Here is a 19,137-nt window from a genome sequence, read left to right as displayed (position 1 = left end):
GATCTGTCCGCTGCCCCTGCACCAAGTCCTCCCCACCCCACCCACACCGGGCTCCTGCTTCCACGGTCCCCTCTTGGCTGTGCTCTGTCTATATTCAAGCTAGTTCTGACTCTTTCTTCTCCAAATCTTTATGGGCACCCTGCAATTTAATTATTTCTTGTTCTCTACATGCACCTTCCTCTCCCCTAAAAAAAACAAAAAACTGTGGAATCCTTGCAGGCAGACGCTATCAGTAATGATGGCAATGACAACAGTTCTGATGGGTGTCGGGGTCCTTCTTGTGTACCAAGCCCATAGCCTTAGTGATTTACATAATTTCTCATCCAGTATTTATCTCATTTGGCAGATGAAGAAATCGAAGCTCTGAGAGGTTGAGTAACTTGTCCAAGATCACTCAGCTAGAAAGTGATAGAACAAGAATTTTAACCATATCTGCCTGGCTGTAAAGCCCATGCTTTTCCCACACTGTGCACTCTCCTTGTCACTGCTGTTGTTTGATTCAAATTTCCTTGAGTGCTCTTCACAGTGGCATCCCTGGCGTTTTCATTTGGTGGTAGAAAAGCCACTTGTCAATAAGAGCAGATAGTACTCTCTCTAGCCCAGATGGTTGGTTGGGATGAGAACACTCCAAGCTCTCTGTGTGTTTTTCCCACCCCCACTTTCTTGCCTCTACACACCCTTCTCTGCCCTACAACCTCTCTCTCTCCCCCGTCTCTTTTCCTGGGGCACCTGCGCAGCCAGAGGACTCTCCCTAGATGATTGGGGATCCCTGGGGCTGCAGGTCTAATATCAGTTGATAGAGTTGATAAGAAAATGGAGTCATGGGTCAGCCAAAGTCCCGAAGGAGAGAATCCAGACTGAAGATGGAACCCCCTCATGCCCCCAACTGGACTCTTTCCTGTTTCAGCCCCCTTACCCTTCCCCCAGTTAGGATCCTTGTTTTGGGGCTCCCAAGCCTCTGGGCTCAGCCCCACCCCTTTCCCAGCATCCTAAAGTTTAGGGGCTGCATTCAAGTGAGAGATTTCCAAATAGAGGTGTGTTGGAGGGACTTCTTTGGAGGCCAGCTTGTCCTGGAAGAACAGGGGAAAAGTGGCAGCCACCGTCTCTGACTCTGAGGACATCAGCGGAGCTTCCTGGGAGACCCTCTGCCCTTTCCCCTCCCACCAGCCCGGGCGAGCAGGGACCAAGCTTGCTTATTGTCACCTGACGCTGGGCAGCCACTGATCCCATTGGTGGAGCCAGATTCGGTCTGGCTCTCTCGTTCTTCCTCGCCTTCTCTGCCTCTCTCTCTCTCTCTCTCTCTCTCCTCCACGCTGCTTTGATTTCGCTCTTGCCTCTCCTTGCGCACGGCCGGGAACATCGCCTCTCCGGGGGCAGGGGGGCAGCAGCGGTGCGCTGCGGAGCCGGGCAGGAGCTGCCTGCGGGGCATGGAAGAAGCCTCTCTGGCGGCCTCGACTGGAGCGAGAGGAGCGAGCGCGCGCCGCTGCCTGTGACCCAGGCGTCGCCGCTGCCCCTCTCCCCGGGGGAGCACATCCACCCAGAGTCTCTCCCTTTCCTCCCTTCCAGGTCGTCCTCTGCAGAGCCCAGTGGAGCCAGGTGAGTGCCCTTCCTCCTCAGAGCATCCTGCTGTCAATACTGAGAGGGACTCAGGTGGCAAGGGGCTAGGAGCTGGGGGCACCTGGGGCCTGCCACTGCCCGCGGTGCCCACCTGGACTGCCAGGGCCAACGACCTTGTTCCCTGTCCCCTGTCCCCCCCAGGGCCTTGGCAGAGGGATTAACAGCTGGATCCAGTCCCTGGGGCACCACAGTTAGTCACCCCGTGACCATTCTGCTGCAGTCAGTGATGCCCACAGGGACAGTGGGGTGGGGGAAGATTTCCCCGTGGCTCGCGGGTGGCTTTTTTTGGGTGGCTTTTCTGGGTGGGTGAAGGGTGTCGGTGTGTACGGCATGGATGCACGCTTGCGAGGAGACTGGAGGTTTGCTTGCGTAGATAGTTCTGTATGCACGCACTTATGCTCTTGTGTGGGTTTCTACTGCCGTGTGGCATGTTTAGGGACATATGTTTCCTGTACACGTGAGGTGCATGTGTGGGGGGATCACTTATCTGAGTAGCCTCTGGCTTATGTGGGTGGGGGCAGTGCGAGGCAGTATATTTCTGGGGTGGACACATCACTTGTCATGTGTGTGGGAGTACATGTTGAGGGAGGGAGTGCATGTAACCAAAGGTTTCTATGTGGGGAGGGCCAACTGCAGAGCAGAAGCGGGGAGGTAGGTGGAAAGTGTGGGCAGACCCACGTAGGTGTGCAAACCTGTTGGCATGTGAGGGATCAGGGCTGGCAGAGTGTGGCTAGGGACAAACCACATTTTCAAAGTCTGGGTCTTTGATCTTGAAGAAGATCTGAGAGAGGATATCAGAATATGGGCAGAGGTTGACATATGTGTGAATGTACATGTGTGTGCAAGCTGATGTATGGGTTGTATGCCATCTGTGGAGGTAGCACACGTGCATCTTGGTGCCTGTGGCTTTCTTTTTTCCCCAAATATGGCTTGCGAGAAGGTGTGTGTGCATATGTGTGTGTGAGCCTGTGGACTTTAACATGTGTGGGTCTATGTGGAGGTGACAGCTTGTAGAAGGAAAACTGTGGGACATTCTTAAAACGTGGAAGGTGGTAGAAGTACCAGAATGCGTAGGTGAGTGCATGGGACCGAGAATGTCTGAGAACGTATGTGCAGCCCTGCGTGGCAGGTGCGGGTGGGCACATTCGGTGCATGTGTGTATGCGTGTGCACTCATGTGCCTGCCTGAGTGTGGGTGTGTAAATGCTTGTCTTGGCAGTGTGGGTGTTTCTCAGGTGCTGTCTCAACCTGTCCTTCACACCCTCACCTTCCCCACTCACCTGGCCTTAGAGAACTGGGGCTCACACCCACCCTCAGCCCACTCTGGCTTTGCTGTTCTCTAAAGTGTCATTCACGACCACTCTCCCAAGTGAGCACCGGGGAGTAACCTCAGCTCTTGTAGAACTGTAGAAAGGAGAGGAGGAACCGGGTCCTGGACGCCCCCCCCCAAACATGGCTACCCCTGTCTCTGGGGGAGACTCTAAGGAGAGGAATACTGAGGCAGGAATAGGTACCCCCCTGTGGGGTAGGCATCAACTGAATCCCGTGTGGGTGGGAGGTGGTCACTCAGGCCCTCTCTGGGGTGGGAGTGTGTCTATGTTGGTGTGCCGTGTCGGTGCATGTGTGTATGTGCATGTGGGTGCATGTGTGTGTCTTCCTGGGGAGCTCCTCACTGGGAGCCCAGAGGATGGCAACTCCCCAAGTCTCCACATCTGTCCCCGTGAATTGTAAACTGGTTTATTATCATACAGTTGTTTCCCCATCCTATTCTGCTTTATTTTGGGGTGGACCAGATAGCACCCCCATGCTTGTTTACCGTAGGATTCTCCGCGCACAAGCCACTGACATTTGGCTGAACTTCACAACAGGCAGGCTCATGCTTTAGGATAGGAAGCCAAGGTGAAGCAAGGGCTCAGGGGACACCCCAGAACAGGTAAAGGCTGTCACCCATATCCTTCCCCCTATGCCTGTCACTCAGGCAGCCCACGGATGAATTTAGAGGTACCAGGCTCACAACAGGCTTAACTGACAGGCAAGTGTGGGTTGGATCTTCTGGAAGCTATAAATAGAAGTACCTGCTTTCGAAGGCACAAGGTACCCTCACCCTTAGCGCCTGGGCAAAGAGAGGAGAAGAAGCTGAAGCGGGAGGAAAGGAAACAACATTCCAGAAAGCTGAGGTGTGCTGGGACGGGGCTTGAGAAAGAACTAGGAAAGCATGAGCTCCACGGGGCATTAAGCAAATGCCCGGGAGCAAGTCCAACCCACGTTCATGTTCTTGTCCCAGACACAGCCCCGCCCCTCCTGGTCCCTCCTCCACCCTGTTCCCCAGAGCTCGTGATCCAGGCCACAGTCAAGGGCAGAATCTGTTCTTCCTCACTGAAGCACAGGTGAGTGCCAGCGGTGTGGTCCTTTCATACCTGGAAGAACAGCCTCGAGTAGAAGCCATGGGGTAAGAGAAGAGGAAGGTGAGAGAAAATGTGGTTACTTGAAAGGGAAGGATAGAAGGAAGAAAAATTAAAAAAAGAAAAAAGAAAAATAAATGGCAATAAGACCATATACACCTACGCATATACAGATGCCACACATTTCACCCACACAACATGCACACACACACACACACACACACACACACACACTTACACACTCACATGAGGGGATACAACCTTTGCTTAATGATAAAGAGCTTGGGCTCTGGAGTCAGATATGAGTTCAAATCACTGTCTAGCTGCATGACCTCTGGCATCTTAGTATCCCCCCCCAACCTCAGTGACCTCATCTGTAAAATGGGGATAATATTAGTCCCTACCTATTGTGAGGGTTGCAGGAGATGATGCTCAGGCAATCATCACCACATATTGGCCTGTCCTAGATGCCAAAGGTAAAAGGAATTATGCAAACGTGTCAAGCAACAGAGGATCAGCTGAAAGGAAAGAGTGATAGTTGAAAAGTCACAGGTGGAAGAAGAGCTCTGGCCCACATTGCCCCCACCCACCACTGGTATATCCACGTGCATCTCTGTGGTGCTTTGGACTCCCAGCCCTGAGGCTTGGTGACCCTCCCCTAGCCACCCCTAGGCTAGGAGGGAAGCCTGAACAACCTGGCACCCTTGGCCTCTTGGCGGCCAGGGCCCTCTGCCCACCTCAACCCTCACACAGGTCTCCTCAGTGGGTGCTTCCTGCCTCTCTTACACCGCCTCATACGGTTCTCTCCACCCCCACCCCTTTCTCTTTTCACGCCTGCTGGCTGAGGGCCCCCCTCCTCGGCTCCATCTGCTGCGAATCTGTCCTGCCCGGCGTTTGCAGCATTCCCACTGCCTCAACCACCTGTCAGGTGCCGTCTGCTCGGCAGACCCCTCTGAGGAGGGCCAAGAGCCCTGCCCCAGGGGTGGGGGACACCCCATCCCACCTTCCATCCTACCTCTCCATCTTTGCGTGCAATCTCCCCGTCAGATGGCATGAGGCAGGTGCAATTAGTGGCTTCCCAAGGTTCCAGTTTGCAAGGGATGTTGGGAGCAAGACATTCCAGAAAACTCAGGTGTGGGGGAAGGGGCTAATGCTTCCTCTCCCCTCAGTCCCCACAGGAGCCAAGCCAGAGGGGAGCATGGAGCTGCTGTCCACACCCCACAGCATCGAGGTCAACAACATCACCTGTGACTCCTTCCGCATCTCCTGGTCCATGGAGAACAGTGACCTGGAGAGGGTCACCCATTACTTCATTGACCTGAACAAGAAGGAGAACAAGAACTCCAACAAGTTCAAGCACCGGGTGAGTGGAGGGGGTGCAGGGGGTATCTGGCTCATCACCTCCTTGAAGGAAGCAGGGTAATGGAATGCTTGTGGGCGATAGTCAGGAGTCAGACAGGTCTGGTCCAAACCCAGGCGGTCCTCACTGTGTAATCTTAGGAAGGTTATTGAGGCTCTCTGAGCCCAAGTCCCTTCACTGATAAAAAGGGAAGAATAATGCCAGCCCCCGCAGCTTGTGAGAGGCTTCAGTGAGGTAATGTTTGCGTAGTGTCTGGCTTGGGGCCCAGTCACCGTGAACACCATTATCGGCAGCATGACTGGGGCTTTAGACAGAGCGGGAAAACCCGAGGGGGGCCACAGACATAACACCAGGGGCTGGCGTCAAAAAGGCTACGACAAAGCCCCCAACTCAGGAAGCCGCTTTGTTGTTGACCATGTGGGCAACATGGGCTATGGGCAGGGCTGGGACCCTTTGCTCCATCCTGAGTGACTGCTCTTGGGCCCCTGTAATCCTCTCTGCCTCTCTGGCCTCTTGGTGGCTAGGTTGATGAGAGCAACATGGGAGAGTCCTCTGCTGGCTGGGGTGTCCTTTCCCTGGGTTAAAGCTGGTGTGGGGGTGGGTGGGAAGAAGGCTCCCATCTTCTCAAGCTGGCAGAGAGGAAGGGGGAAGAGTGAGGTGGGAAGGAGCTGGTTCCCACGACGACTGCATCATGTGGGTTACTCACCCTCTCTCTCTTTGGAACTGGCTCTCCCGATCTGGGTGTCTTTTGGCAGGCCAGTTGCCACGGTGACGTGAATGTTCAACACCACCCCCTTAACCCTCCCCCCCAAAGAATAAGGCATATTTTCCCTTCCTCCCTGGCTCTCAGCATTTGCCGTTGCCGTGGAGACGGCACTGCAGTGTGCAGAGCTCTCGAAGTCTCCCTCGAAAAACGGAGGTCTCGCCGCCCTCAACTTTTCGGCCTCCGCCCCCGTGGCCTTTCTCCTTAGTTCCCAAGAGAACGGGCATCAGGGGGCGTTACGGAGGGGTGGAGGCTGGGGGGCATCTGAGCGGCCTTCCCAATGGCCACTGCTTGCTTCCACGGGAAAATGGTGGCCAGGGCACTGAGCCATTGAATCTTGGAGATCTTGGCCCTCCTCAGGCGGCATAGGGGCCATCTGGGGAGTGTGCGGCCTGGTGGAATGCCAAGGTTGGGCGCGACCCCCCAGTCTGACTCTTGGCTCTCTGCATCCCGTTTCTCAGGATGTCCCTACCAAGCTTGTGGCCAAGGCCGTGCCACTGCCCATGACAGTGAGAGGCCACTGGTTCCTGAGCCCCCGCACAGAGTACAGCGTGGCAGTGCAGACCGCCGTGAAGCAGAGTGACGGGGAGTACCTGGTGTCCGGCTGGAGCGAGACGGTCGAGTTCTGCACCGGGGGTGAGACCCTGCTGTCCCGCTGCTTTCCCACATCTGCTTGAGTTACGGTCGGTCGGGAGGGGCTTCGTCTTAACCCAGCAGACACTTCTGAACACCTGCTGTCCCAAGGCACCATGCTTAGGCCACCAGGGAGGCACAGGTGGATGAGACCCAAACGGGCCCCCACCAAGCCCGCAGTCTGACACATCAGCACTACTAATCATGTGGGCAATACCACTTCCATACAGTGATGGAGTTACTTTTCTGGCTTGAGGCAAGCATACTTTTTTGAATTGTAGTAAAATACAAACACAAAATTTCCCATTTTAACCAGTGAAAGGTTAAGTAGTATTAAGTATGTTCGCATTAGTGTGCAAATGATCTTCAGGAATTTTTCATCTTCCCAGACTGAAGGTCTATCCCCACTGCACCACAGCTCCCCTTCCCTCCTCCCTTCAGCTTTTGGCAACCCCCATTTCATTTTCTATCTCTGTAACTTTGACTACTCTCCGTATCTCACGTGAGGAGAATCATGCAGCATTTGTCCTGTGACTGGAGCATTAGCTCCATTATTTCACTTAGCATCATATCCTCAAGGATCATCCATGTTGAGCATGTGTCACAATGTCCTTCTGTTAAGGCTGAATAACATCCCATTGTATGTATAGACCACAATTTGTTTATCCATCATCGGTAGATGGATGCTCAGTAGGTAATAGTAATAATCCCATTTGCTTACTTGAGCCTCCACTTAGCCTGGGAACGTGACCCCTACTCAGGGGTCCTGCAAACCCTCTTAGAATTTAGTTGGCAAATTGTGGCATGAACAAACACTGTGCTTAATGTGAACCTGGTCATGGACGACCCAGGATCTGCCCTACAAATATTCCACTCTTCTGGTGTCCATAGTGAGAAGTGCTCCAGATCTCTCTCTGTCACAAGGAAGGGGTAGGGAACATTCTCAGCCCCGGGCCTCTGAGGCTGCTGGCTCCATCCTCTGCCAAGGCCCATGCCCTAAGTCTCCTTGAGTTACCATTCTCTTTTGAGCGGTGCTTTTTCTTAGCTCGGCTGCAAAACCCCACTCTGGTGGCGCTCCCACTCCTTGTGGGGAAAGCCTCTTAGTTTACCCCCAGAACTCCACACGTAGTGGGAGTTTAACTTAAACTGGGGAGCTGGGGATGGCTGCGGTCCAGTCCCCACCACTACTCTTGCCAAACCCAACACCCTGGCCAGGGCTGCATCAGCAAGGAGGAAAGGGCACCTTTTTCTAACTTGTACAAAATCTCTGTCTTGGCTGGCAGCAGCCCTGCCTGGGCACCAGGGCCCCAGACTCTGGCCCTGGCCCTGGGAGGTGTCCAGTTTTACCATCTTGTATCCAGCCTTCCCTGCTTTTCCTGGGGTGCCGAAGCAGTCACCGCCCTAGACCCCACTCTGGCTAACCAGGCACGTCAGTGTTTTTCAGGCTTCTCATGAGCCCCGCCCCCCATAATTACAACTGGCTTCCATGTGGTTGTTATGGACAGCCTCCTACCTGTGGCATTTGCCCAAAATCCCAGATCTCCTTAGGGGACCTCAAATTCTCTTCTCTCAGTCTTTCTTTTGCTTGCTGATCCTCTTCACATGAGGATGGCCAGCAATTACAGCTTCTGGGGCCCCTGGTACAACTGTCTAACTGGGCAGCCCCTGCCCCTTTCTGACTCAGAGAGCTTGAGCTTCTGGCAGTGAGAGTACAGAGGTGATAAGGACAAACAGCATCCATCTGGGCCACCTGGCCTGTTCCTGTGTGGTCCAAATTGCTGTGACTGTTTGATGTCCCCTTTGGCTCTGAGGACAGAGGTGGGCTGGCATGCTGGGTGTGCAGTGGATGAATGTTGGGTGGATGAGGCTGTGATGTCCAGCCTGGCCCTGGGCTTACCAGCCTGGACTCTTGCAGATTATGCCAAGGAGCACCTGGCCCAGCTACAGGAGAAGGCTGAGCAGATTGCAGGCCGCATGCTCCGCTTCTCTGTCTTCTACCGCAACCACCACAAGGAGTACTTCCAGCACGCCAGGTACAGCGTGGCCCCAGCCGGGGCCGTCTTCCTCCCGGGCTCTGCTTTGCCTGTTTGGCCCTGGCTGTCTGATGTCATGCCTACCTTGTCGTTGCCAGATCCTCCCACAGAGTTCCTATAGCCTCTAATCATGGACTGGCTCTGGGGGTGCTGGCTCTGGGGGTGCTGGCTCTGGGGGATATGGCTGGCTGCTTGGAATTGGGCTCCAGGGAACAAGAGGGCTCTAGGGATGGGGCTGCCTGGGGGAATCATGCTGATGGGCCTGGATGAATAAGATCTCAGGTTTGCTCCTCCTTTGGGATAGTTCCTTTCATGGGGTTTTAATGCCAAGGGCCAGCCATCTCTAAAATTTAGGCCCTGGGTCCTAGGAGGAGGTGTTGAGGGGAGCACAGGATAAGAGGCTTCTGTGCATGAAGAGCTATAGTTTTCAAACTGTGCTGTAGAGACTGGAGCCTCCAGGGAGGTGTCTCAGCATTTTAGGGGGGTATAGAGGAGTTGTCGAGAAAATTAGGGTGAGGCTTGGTGAACCCCATACCTATCATTCTACTGGAGCAGCTTCAATTTCACTGCCTATGTATAATTTCCTTTGGGGAAGAAAGGGAGGAGCCCTGTGGTCCAGAAATATTTCATCTAGTTGATGATCTGATTCAACCCACTCAGCCTACAGATGGGGAGCTGAGGTGCAGAGAGCCAGTAAATCACCAATCTCCTGGGACACCCAGGACATGTCAAGGGTGAACCTGGGTCTGGGGTTGCCCATCCTCCCCAGGCCTGCTGACACCGCCCCAAGTCCATGTCCTTCTAAGGCTGGGCTAAGGCAACCTAGTGGTCTCACTGTCTTTGTCTTTACATTCAGCTGGGGTGGGTGGTACTCTGGCCCTATGCCAGGGCAGCAGGAATCTAGTGGGGGTCTTTGATTTTTGTACTAAAGAGAGGCAGTGAGGTGAGTGGTGAGCACACTGGCCCAGTTTAAGCTACTCTGTCGGCAAGCAAGCAAGAGACAGAAAGGGCCCATATGTGCCACGATATAAAGATGAATAAAGGCGGAGTCCCCCCGTCTTGAAAACTTCAGAGTCTATCAGGGGACAGTCCAGACAGATGGAATGTAATAAGTATGTGTGATTGCTGAGTACAATTCAGTTTCCTCACAGAGTAGGCAAAGTTCTGTTGAATACAAGTGCCTGATGCTCCTGGAAGATTTTAGAGAGGAGGGGACACCTGTGCTGGGGATGGAAGGATGATTAGGAGTTTGCCGGGCCAGGTGAAGAGAGGTGGGAAAGGCAGTCCAGGCAGAGGGAAGAGCACTGCAAAGGCACAGAGGCAGGGAAATTGGGGTTCACTTGTGACTGGAGGATGTTACTTGTGGGTGTGGGGGTGGTGGGAGGTGGGGTCAGGAAGACCAAATCTTGATGGCCTTGCTTTTCATGAAAGCCCCATCAAGGGCTTTTTAAGGTAGGGAATGGTGGGTTCAGACCTCTCCTCTGTGAAGGAGTGGGCTGCATCGGCCCATCTCCAGGGCTCTCCCAGCTCTTACATTCTGGAATGTTCTATTTGCGACTGGTGGAGGCGGCAGCTGGTGGGAGAGCTGGGAGCTGCACTGGCTCCCTTCTCAACCACACACAGCAGCCAAGCCTTAGCCTAGCTAACCAGAGGCATTTTCTTTTCCCTTTGGCATGATCCCCCGGGGGTGGGTAGGACCCACTGCGGGAACATGCTACAGCCCTACCTGAAGGACAACAGTGGCAGCCACGGCTCCCCCACCAGCGGCATGCTCCACGGGGTCTTCTTCAGCTGCAACACAGAGTTCAACACAGGCCAGCCACCTCAGGACTCCCCCTACGGCCGCTGGCGCTTCCAGATCCCCGCCCAGCGCCTTTTCAACCCCAGCACCAACCTCTACTTTGCGGACTTCTACTGTATGTACACAGCTTACCACTATGCCATCCTGGTGCTGGCTCCCAAGGGCTCCCTGGGGGACCGCTTCTGCCGTGACCGCCTGCCCCTCCTGGACATTGCCTGCAACAAGTTCCTGACCTGCAGCGTGGAGGATGGGGAGCTGATCTTCCGCCATGCCCAGGACCTCATCCTGGAGATCATCTATACCGAGCCCGTTGACCTGTCCCTGGGTACCCTGGGGGAGATCAGCGGGCACCAGCTCATGAGCCTATCCACTGCTGATGCCAAGAAAGACCCCAGCTGCAAGACCTGCAACATCAGTGTGGGCCGCTAGGGACTCCTGGGGAGCTGGGGGGCTAGGGAGAGACGACAGGAAGGGTGGCGATGGGTGGCATAGGTTCAGGGAGTTGGCTTTCTCTCCCTTGCCCCCCGCTCCCTCCACGCCACCACCTCCCCCTTTCCCACCCCTGGCTCTGGAGTCAACAGAGGGTGTTCCCTAGGTAGGCGTGGCCTATTCACCCCCGGTGGACTTGGAAAGGCTTCTTAGCCTCCGCAGGTTGGTGTAAGGAGGGTAGATTTCTGGAGATTTCCCCATTCCTGGTTTCCCTGTCCTGCTGTTTCTTGCTTCATCCCAGCCTCCACCTCACGGAGACTTGCAGCCTGGGGGCTCTCGCTGAGCAGCCTTGACTGGACGAAGCCCACGTGTGGCTTGCCCACCCCCAGGTGCACTGCAGAGAGCTGCGGGGTGCTCCTCTGCAGCCCCGCCCACCCCACTCAGGGCCACTCACAGAACACCCCACCCCAATGTGCTGGCCCTGGGGGCTTCCCACTCCAGGCCTGGCCCTGTCCCCCTATACATAGTCTCCTGCACCGCTCTGCCCCCCAGCTGCTCCCTGACCCCCAGCACCCTCTTCCTGCATGGGGAGAGCTGTCCCTCCCCCTACCTCCACCTGCCCTCTAGAAAGGGGCTGTCTTTCTCCTTTTGGCTTTGGGGGCTCCGGGCTGTTGGGACTTTGCCTTTCTCCTCTGGAGATGATGAATATCCCAGCGAATCTTCTCCTTTGCTCAGAGTACTGAGGTCTGCAACGGCGGCCACTGGGGTCGAGGAGGGGGAAAGAGACCCCTGAGACCCATAGGTACCCCTTCTCTGTCTGCCAGAAGTGGGCCTCCTCGAGCCCTGAGGGGACCCAGCATTGAACTAGAAGAGCCCTGGCACCCTGCCTGACTGTGCGCTTTGCTCGCTCTGCCTCGGTGCCGTGACTGCACTGTGCCCGCCTGTGATCTGGACTGTGGCTCCCCTGCCACCACACCTCACGCTTGCCCACTGGCACTGTCCGCTCCCCACCGCGAGCCTTTTGGCGGAGAGCCCCTTCCCTGGGGAGTTCTTGGTGAAGTCTTCCTGGGCCTCCCAGTGTTTTCACCTATTTCCTCCTTCGGTCTGGGTCATGAGGGTAATAAGGGTGGACCCCTGAGATAAGCGGACCAGGTCGGGGTCTGGTGGAGGTGTGGATGGAGGCCGATAGCTGTTTGGGGGATCATGGAGGTGACATCAGGTAGAGTGACAGCCAGATTTCCGTAATGAAGTACAGAAGGGGCCAGAAGGCCAACAAGGCCATATCTCAGTAAGAGCGCAGGTGGGACAGCTGGTCGCCTCTTGTATAGCCACAGGGAGTGGTGTGGTCAGCTGTCTCTGTGGCATGGAGCAGGTCTGGGGGCCCTGTGAGATGCATGGAGGAGAGGACACGGGCCCCTAGGCCTTTTCCCCTTCTGCTGACAGCATTGCTGGGGGGGGGGGCCCACTGCTCTCCCCTGGCCCTCTGTCTCCCCTGAGCTGGGGGCACACCTGCCTGTGTTGTGCTTGCGACTTGCATCAATAAACCACCATGGCCTGAGAGCCCCGACTCTCCTTGAGCTCTGGGAGGGGTGGGGTAGGAAGGTTGTACAGTCACAGAGGAACTCAACAGGGGATGTCCCCCAGGACAAGACATCTGGAACTGTCTCTGAGGGTGTTCGAAATCTTGCTGGGGTGGAAGGGCCCAGAAAGCAGAGCCATATCTCTAGCTTGGAAGGGACTTTGGAGGTCTTTTTGGTACTACCCTGCACTTTGCAGAAAGGGAAACTGAGTCCTCTTAGAGGAGAACCTGTAGCAATATGGAGACCTCACCAAGGTCCCCTGTTTGGAGCCCTTCCAATGCAGCAGCCTGCCACTGTGTCAGACCCAGATGCTACTGAATTTCCCTCCCCCAGAGCCCAAACGTCCCCTCCCCAGCAGGGCTCCTCATTTGCAGATCTGAGTCACCTCTGTGTCTATTATTATGGACTTATTAAAATTATCCTCTGCCAGAGTAGAAAAGCTCCAGAAAAATTAGAGTCACCTCAATGACACTGCCTGGCTCAGGACCAAATGAACATGTGTCATCCAGAGCTTGGGGCACAGCCTCCTGGGATCTGGGAAAGCTGAAGGGCAAACGACCACTTCCTGAGGTCCTACTGTGGGCCAGCCATTTGACCAAGTCCTTTCACACACAGCAGCTCATGTGGTCTGCACAACAGCCCCGCTCTGTAGTATTCCCATTTAACAGATGAAGAAACTGAGGCACAAGTTACAAGGCTTGCCCTTGTCTTACAGCTGGTAGGCAACAGTGCTTGGATTTGGTTTGGAAGCTGAACCTTCCCTTCCACTGTTCTGTCTCCCCTAGTGTAGGCCAGAGGCCACCCAATCAGTAAGACCTGGGCAGGCTGGTCTCAACCCCTGGCCTTCTCAAGGGTATCCCCTCCCCATCTCTTCTGGCTGACCGAGGCTGTGCCTTGATCCTGAATAACACCAGGGGGGGCTGTGGAGTCACAAATGCCAAGGAGCCTTCTTCTAAAGGTATAGTGGGCAGCTGGGTGGCCAGAATTCCATGGATGGGGAGTGACTTCCAGGGCCCATCCTTCTACCTCTGGTCGGGACACCCCCACCTCACCCCAGAGGGGCTTCAGAATCCTTCAGAGGTGCAGGATTTAGTCTTCTTTTTGTGAATGCTCTGGGCTTCTTAGGGAAATTTGGCTCCCAATGTCCTCTTAGTGGGGGATGAAGGCAGTTAACTGAGGTGGGGGTGGGGGTGGAGCCGCACGCAGGTTTCTCCAGAGAACTTGCTTCTCCTTACTCTGTCCAGTTGGTGGCTCTCCGGTTGCTGCAGGCGCCTGTCAGAGCTGGGTCAGGACTCTGGCTGGAATCTGCCCTGAGGTCCCTTCTGGCCTGTGTTCCTCTAATCTGACCTGGTGGAGGAAGAGAGGCCTACGTGCCAGTGAGTGCGCGCGCACCAGTGCGGGTGTGTACACACACACACACACACACACACCACCTCCCTAGGCTGGATTTAGAAGACTCATGGCTGCCACAGAGAGCCACAAAGTGATGGACAATCCTGGACTGCAGCTGCCGCTGACCAGCTGAGGGGCCCCAAGTTAGTCCTGCTTCAATGCAGGCAGGGAGGGAAAATGAGGCAGTGGCCACAAAAGGGTGCCTGCAGATTACAAGTGGGGTGTTCTGCTGTGTAGGCAAATACACAGACACACCCAACACATACACATGGCCACATGTGCTCATGCCCCCAGCTCTCTGTCTCGGCCTCTCTTCCCCTGCCTAGTCCTTCCCTACTGGGCCAACATCTTTCTTTTAATCTTGGATGAATGACAGTCTCCCCAAGGTAGTAGGAGGAGAGGTGCCAACTCTGAGGACCCTCACAGTTTCATAAGGTTTTGGTCTGTGTCTCTTCTCCATGTTAGGAAAAGAGGTGGCTGGGGTCCCAAGGAAAGGGATGAGGAGGGACCATTCCCCCAAATAGAGGGAGGCCTTCAGGAAGCTGAGCTGAGGTGATTGGCCATAAAACAGCTTGGCCACAGCATCTGGAAGAGATTGGAACCAGATGTTCCTGAGATGGGGGAGGGGAGGGTGTGGGGCCAGGAGGAGGCTGGAGCAGGAGAAGCAGGCTGGTCAGGAGGAGGCTGGTTTTGAGGGGGGGGTGGCTCGTGGCTCTCTGGGGAAAACATCTGGCTGCCCTTCTCCCCACTCCCCAAGTCAGACACTACTATTTTTGCAAACTGGAGCAGCAAATCTTTTCACGGATTCTAGAATCAGCCTTGTGTGTAGGGACAGTCAAGCACAGGGTGTGACTTGGGAGGTGCCCAGAAAGGCTACCAGCTAGCCAGAAATGTCTCCTGCTGCCTGCCCCACAAGCCCCGCCTCGCTGTGGGCTAAGCGTTGCCTTCTCTGGCAGGAGTACTTCTGCCCTAAGCTCCTAATACTTGACTGGAAACTAGCGTACTCCGAAGTTTCCTTTTTGCATAGAAAGAGAGTAGTCCAGGAACTGGAAAACTGTCTGGCAGAGGAAAGGAAAAGAAGGTCCATTTGCAGAGAGCATCGTATTTGCCAGGCGTCATGTCAGGATCTCCTCAAAGGGCATCTCATTCCTTCCTTGAAACCCTGTAAGATGTTGTCATTCCTTGTGTCTAGATGAGGAAACAGGCTCAGAGAGGTTAAATGACTCACCCAGGGGCACACAGCCACCAAATGGTAGACCTTGTGTTCGAAACCGACTATTGTTTGCATGCAAGCTCATGACCTTTTCATGACAGAGAAGCATATAGGGTTTAGGGGAAAGGGAAGGGAAAAGGAAGAAAGAGGAGTAAAGTGGCAGTGTAGGACATGTGACTTCCCTCCTACTAGAGTTGAGCCACACTTGGCCCTAGACGCTCCCCACCCCCACCACTGCTGAAGAATCCCACTCTCTGGCTGCTTGGAGACTAGTCCCTGGGTTTTCTTGTCTGCCTCAGTGGTGGCAGGAAGGGGTGCTGGGGACAGGGGAGAGGCTTAGGGAGCAGAGGCCCAGGGAGGAGACAGCTGGCCAGAGCCCCTGGGTAAAGGATGCCAGAGCCATATCTCCTGACTGCCAGGCTAACGCTGTTGTCCTGGCCTCTGTGGGTGCTCCCGGAGGGATCAGTCTGAAGCTCCAGGGTGTGCACTTATCTCAACCTGGGAGCACAGTCTGGGGCAGGTCCATCCCGGCTCTTTCACTGCTGGCCACGCACTCAGGACCAAAGAGATCCTCGGTCCTTCACTATCCTGAAGACAGTTGTAGGCAAGGATGCCTTCCTTTGACATGCAGTTGGTCTAGTCTAGAACCCTGAAGCAGCCAGAAGGTGAGGTAGGTGGAGCTCTGGGAGCACAGGAATTAAGTTCTGGAATATGTATCAATGGCCTGCACCTGGCACCTGAGCAGGCTCCACCACCCCCAGAGGCAGCCTCTGAAGACAGGCCCAGAGAAGACAGGGAGGGCGGATCAGCACAGTCCCTGAGTCATTAGAGGGGTCTGAGTCTATGGTGGTGATGGAGTCTTGGGACAGGGGACTGGGGTGGCTGCATGAGCTGCCTCTGGCTGTGGCATTACTGTTCACAGAGCCCTTATTCAGGATGGAGGACCAGGGACTGGAACCCTTATGTCTGGATGGGGTTAGGATCTTGGCTCTTTCTGGATATGTGGCTTATGAATGGCGAGTATGTCCTCTGAGCTTCAGAAGAACCTGGAAGGCTGGTGCGGAGAGGTGTTGACCACTGACTACAAATTCTGCTGTGGAGGAGCTGATGCCAAGTTGGTTGGCAAAGAGTCTGGGTGAGATGCCCGGGCAGCTCCAATGGTTCGGGGGCCTTTCCATTCTGCTCATGGCCTCCAGGCTGTCCTGAGCACTAAGGTCAGAGGAGATGGAGTAGGGAGGGGTGGCTGTGATGTCACAGCCTGTGACCTCATTGGGACAATAGGCAATAACCCCTCAGGCCATCACCCCTTCCCTTACAGGATTTTAAGGGCTCATCTGCCAGCAGGACTGGAAGAGAGAGCTGCAGCCTGACAGTGGGAGCAGGCTGGCTTCCTGGAAGGAGAGGGTCCTGCCTACACATCAGATGCCAGCAACGTGTCTGGTTTCCACTACTGCATTCTGCTTACAGGGCCCATCTGGGGTGCACCGTGCTATACTGCTGTCTGGGGGTAGGTCCCCTCCCACAGTCCAGATAGCATCTGGCACGACATGTGCCTCTGCAGTAGGGAGGAGCGTAGGGCCGGTAAAAGACCTATAGAGCCACTGAAGGATCTCAGGGAGCCCCAGGGCTTGGAGCAGGATGCCTGGCTCTCTCTGAAATAGAGTGGCCAGCCCAGGCATAAGAACCTGGGTCCCCTCTCTGCTTTCTTGCCCTTTGAGATCCTTGTAGAGAAAGGGGAGAGGTTCCTCTGAAAGGAGGGAGCAGAGATGTGGCTTCTGTCCTCCTGGCCTCTGGGAAACAGGTCTGGGCCTCACTGCCGGCTGGAGGGGGAGGAGGCAATGGCAGGAAGGAGGAGGCCAGACAAGACACAGCCTTGGGAGAGGGGGCCAGAGCTGGAATGTTTGTTCAGTGGCTGCTGAGTGTCTGGCTCTTGTCTCCATGAGAAGAGAAGGACCTGCAGGGGGCCAGCACTTGGTGTTTGACCTTCAGGAAGGCAGAGTTTCGGGGCCAGTTAGTGGATCTGTTCAGGCTGATGCCAGTCTGGCTTCTGGTGGGCTCCCCTAGGACACCCTCCAGCCCACCCACCCCTTCCCCAGACAGAGACAGAAAACCCGGATGGACACCAGCTGGGCAGACACATGCTTGTCCCCTTTTACATACCTCCCCCTCCCCGCCCCCAAACAGCCTCTTTACAGAATGTTCCACTCCTCAAGTTGTGTGGGAGGGCTCTGAGCACTGCGTGTATGCTGTACGCCTACAGGCTGAAGTGTGCGAGGCGGCTGTGTTTGTGTGTGCCCGAGTGTGAAATCACACCCTCAGGGGTCCTGGAATCGAGGGATGGAAGGGCAGCCAGCGAGGCCAGGTGTCCTGGCTGTGGGCCGGTCCCAGACATGGCAAGCCGGCACATCTGGAATGAGATGTCCCACCCCCCCCCACCATCCCAGACAGCATCTGGCACAAGACACTGGCTGTAACACTTTCAGTTTATTGGCTGGGGTGCCCTGGTGTGGCTGACCAGCCGCTGGGCCTGAGAGAAGCCCCGTCTTGTTTCTGCACCCCCTCCCCGGCATCTCCCCACCGTGGCTCCTGTGGGACTCAGATGGAAACTCACGCCCCAGGAAGCGGGGAGGTGGAGGCTTAAACAAACCAAACCGAGGTTGGAGAAGGGGTGGGAAATGTACGTTACAATGAAGATATGCCACCGGCTATACACAATACAACGCGCGTAGAGCGAGCAGAGGAGATGGGCAGGTCTGCTGACACCCTCCCCACCAGGCCAGGCCCCCAGAGAGGACTGGCCACTTCAAGTGTCTCAGTGAAAACTCTGGCTCCCTGGCCCTGGTCCCCTTGCTCTGCTGGGGGCAAGGAGGAAGGGATCATGTGGAAAGGGCTCATGAAGGAGTCCAATTCTCCTGCCTCCTGAGGTCAGCCTCACCTGGACCATTGGCCTGCAGGTCCTGGCGCCTGGGGGAAGGGGATGGGGTGCCCACCTCCCGCCCACCTCCCACTGTCCAGTCCAGGTGACTGAGGGCAGCAGGCCTCCCGTCCTGGCCCCCGTGGGAGGGCAGTGGTCATTTCCTGCTGTGCAGTGTGTCCTGGAACTTGGTGCTGGTGTACCGCAGGTGGAAGCCTTTTTTGGTGATGGTGTCATCTGAGTGGAATTTCACCAGGACAGAGTCTCCCGCCGAGTACACCTCCTCAGGAGGCTGACAGAGGAAAGAGATGGGCATGAGGCTGAGGCTGTTGTTTTTCCTCCCCAGGATCCCCCGCTCTAAGGAAGGCGGGCGGCTCCCAGAGATTCACCAGACTCCCTCAGCCCCTTGAAGCAGGAGAAAGACTATTGCCAGTGGGAGTTTAAGGGGGTGCCTGGAGGAGGGCAGGAAGTGGGGCACAGAGGGGCTTGTCTTAAGTTCAGAGTCACACTTCATTCTAAATCCAGTGCTGGGCGCTCGGGTGGCTCAATAGTTGAGCATCTGCCTTTGGCTCAGGTCGTGATCCTGGGGTCCTGGGATCCAGTCCCACATCGGGCTCCCTGCGGGGAGCCTACTTCTCCCTCTGCCTGTGTCTCTGTCCCTCTTTCTCTGTGTCTCTCATGAATAAATAAATAAAATCTTAAAAAAAAAAAAAAAACCCAGTGCTGCTATTAACTAGTTAGTTGTGAGGTCTTAGGCCAGGCTCTGCCCCTCTCTGGGCCTCATTTCCTCCAAGGGCAAAAGGGGGGAAACGCTCCCTGCTCTCCAAGCCTAGAAGGGCTGGTGGGGGCTTGAGGAGAGAGCAAAGGAGAGGGCAGCTGTGAAAGGGTTTTACAAAGAGACTGAGTTCTCCTAGACGCTGCCTTTTCACTGTCCCAGCTGTCTCCTGGAGAAGGTGGGATAGCTGGGGCCCCCAGCTAGAGGTGTGTGGCCATTCCTCGCC

The 19,137-nt window shown here is 55.5% G+C and overlaps 2 protein-coding genes across 3 annotated transcripts in view; one reads left to right on the top strand and one right to left on the bottom strand.

The window, feature by feature from the left end:
* Positions 1-1,029: 1,029 nt before the first annotated feature.
* Positions 1,030-12,597, top strand: LOC121496591 (phytanoyl-CoA 2-hydroxylase interacting protein). The gene is made up of 5 exons (XM_041765026.1): positions 1,030-1,596; positions 5,188-5,381; positions 6,603-6,777; positions 8,690-8,807; positions 10,503-12,597. The coding sequence occupies exons 2-5, from the start codon at positions 5,217-5,219 to the stop codon at positions 11,035-11,037; spliced, it is 993 nt and encodes a 330-aa protein (XP_041620960.1). The 5' UTR covers positions 1,030-1,596; positions 5,188-5,216; the 3' UTR covers positions 11,038-12,597.
* A 5,094-nt stretch (positions 12,598-17,691) lies between these two features.
* BMP1 (bone morphogenetic protein 1) overlaps positions 17,692-19,137 on the bottom strand; it is a 43,588-nt gene continuing 42,142 nt past the window's right edge. For both annotated transcript variants that reach the window (XM_041766664.1, XM_041766666.1), the window contains one exon: positions 17,692-18,428. In XM_041766664.1, coding sequence (XP_041622598.1) covers positions 18,294-18,428 — 135 coding nt within the window. In that variant the 3' untranslated portion in view covers positions 17,692-18,293. The remainder of the gene's footprint in view (positions 18,429-19,137) is intronic.

Source organism: Vulpes lagopus, chromosome 8 (genome assembly GCF_018345385.1).
Source record: "Vulpes lagopus strain Blue_001 chromosome 8, ASM1834538v1, whole genome shotgun sequence".
NCBI classification, from domain to species: Eukaryota; Metazoa; Chordata; class Mammalia; order Carnivora; family Canidae; genus Vulpes; species Vulpes lagopus.
This window is presented reverse-complemented; position numbering and strand designations above follow the sequence as displayed.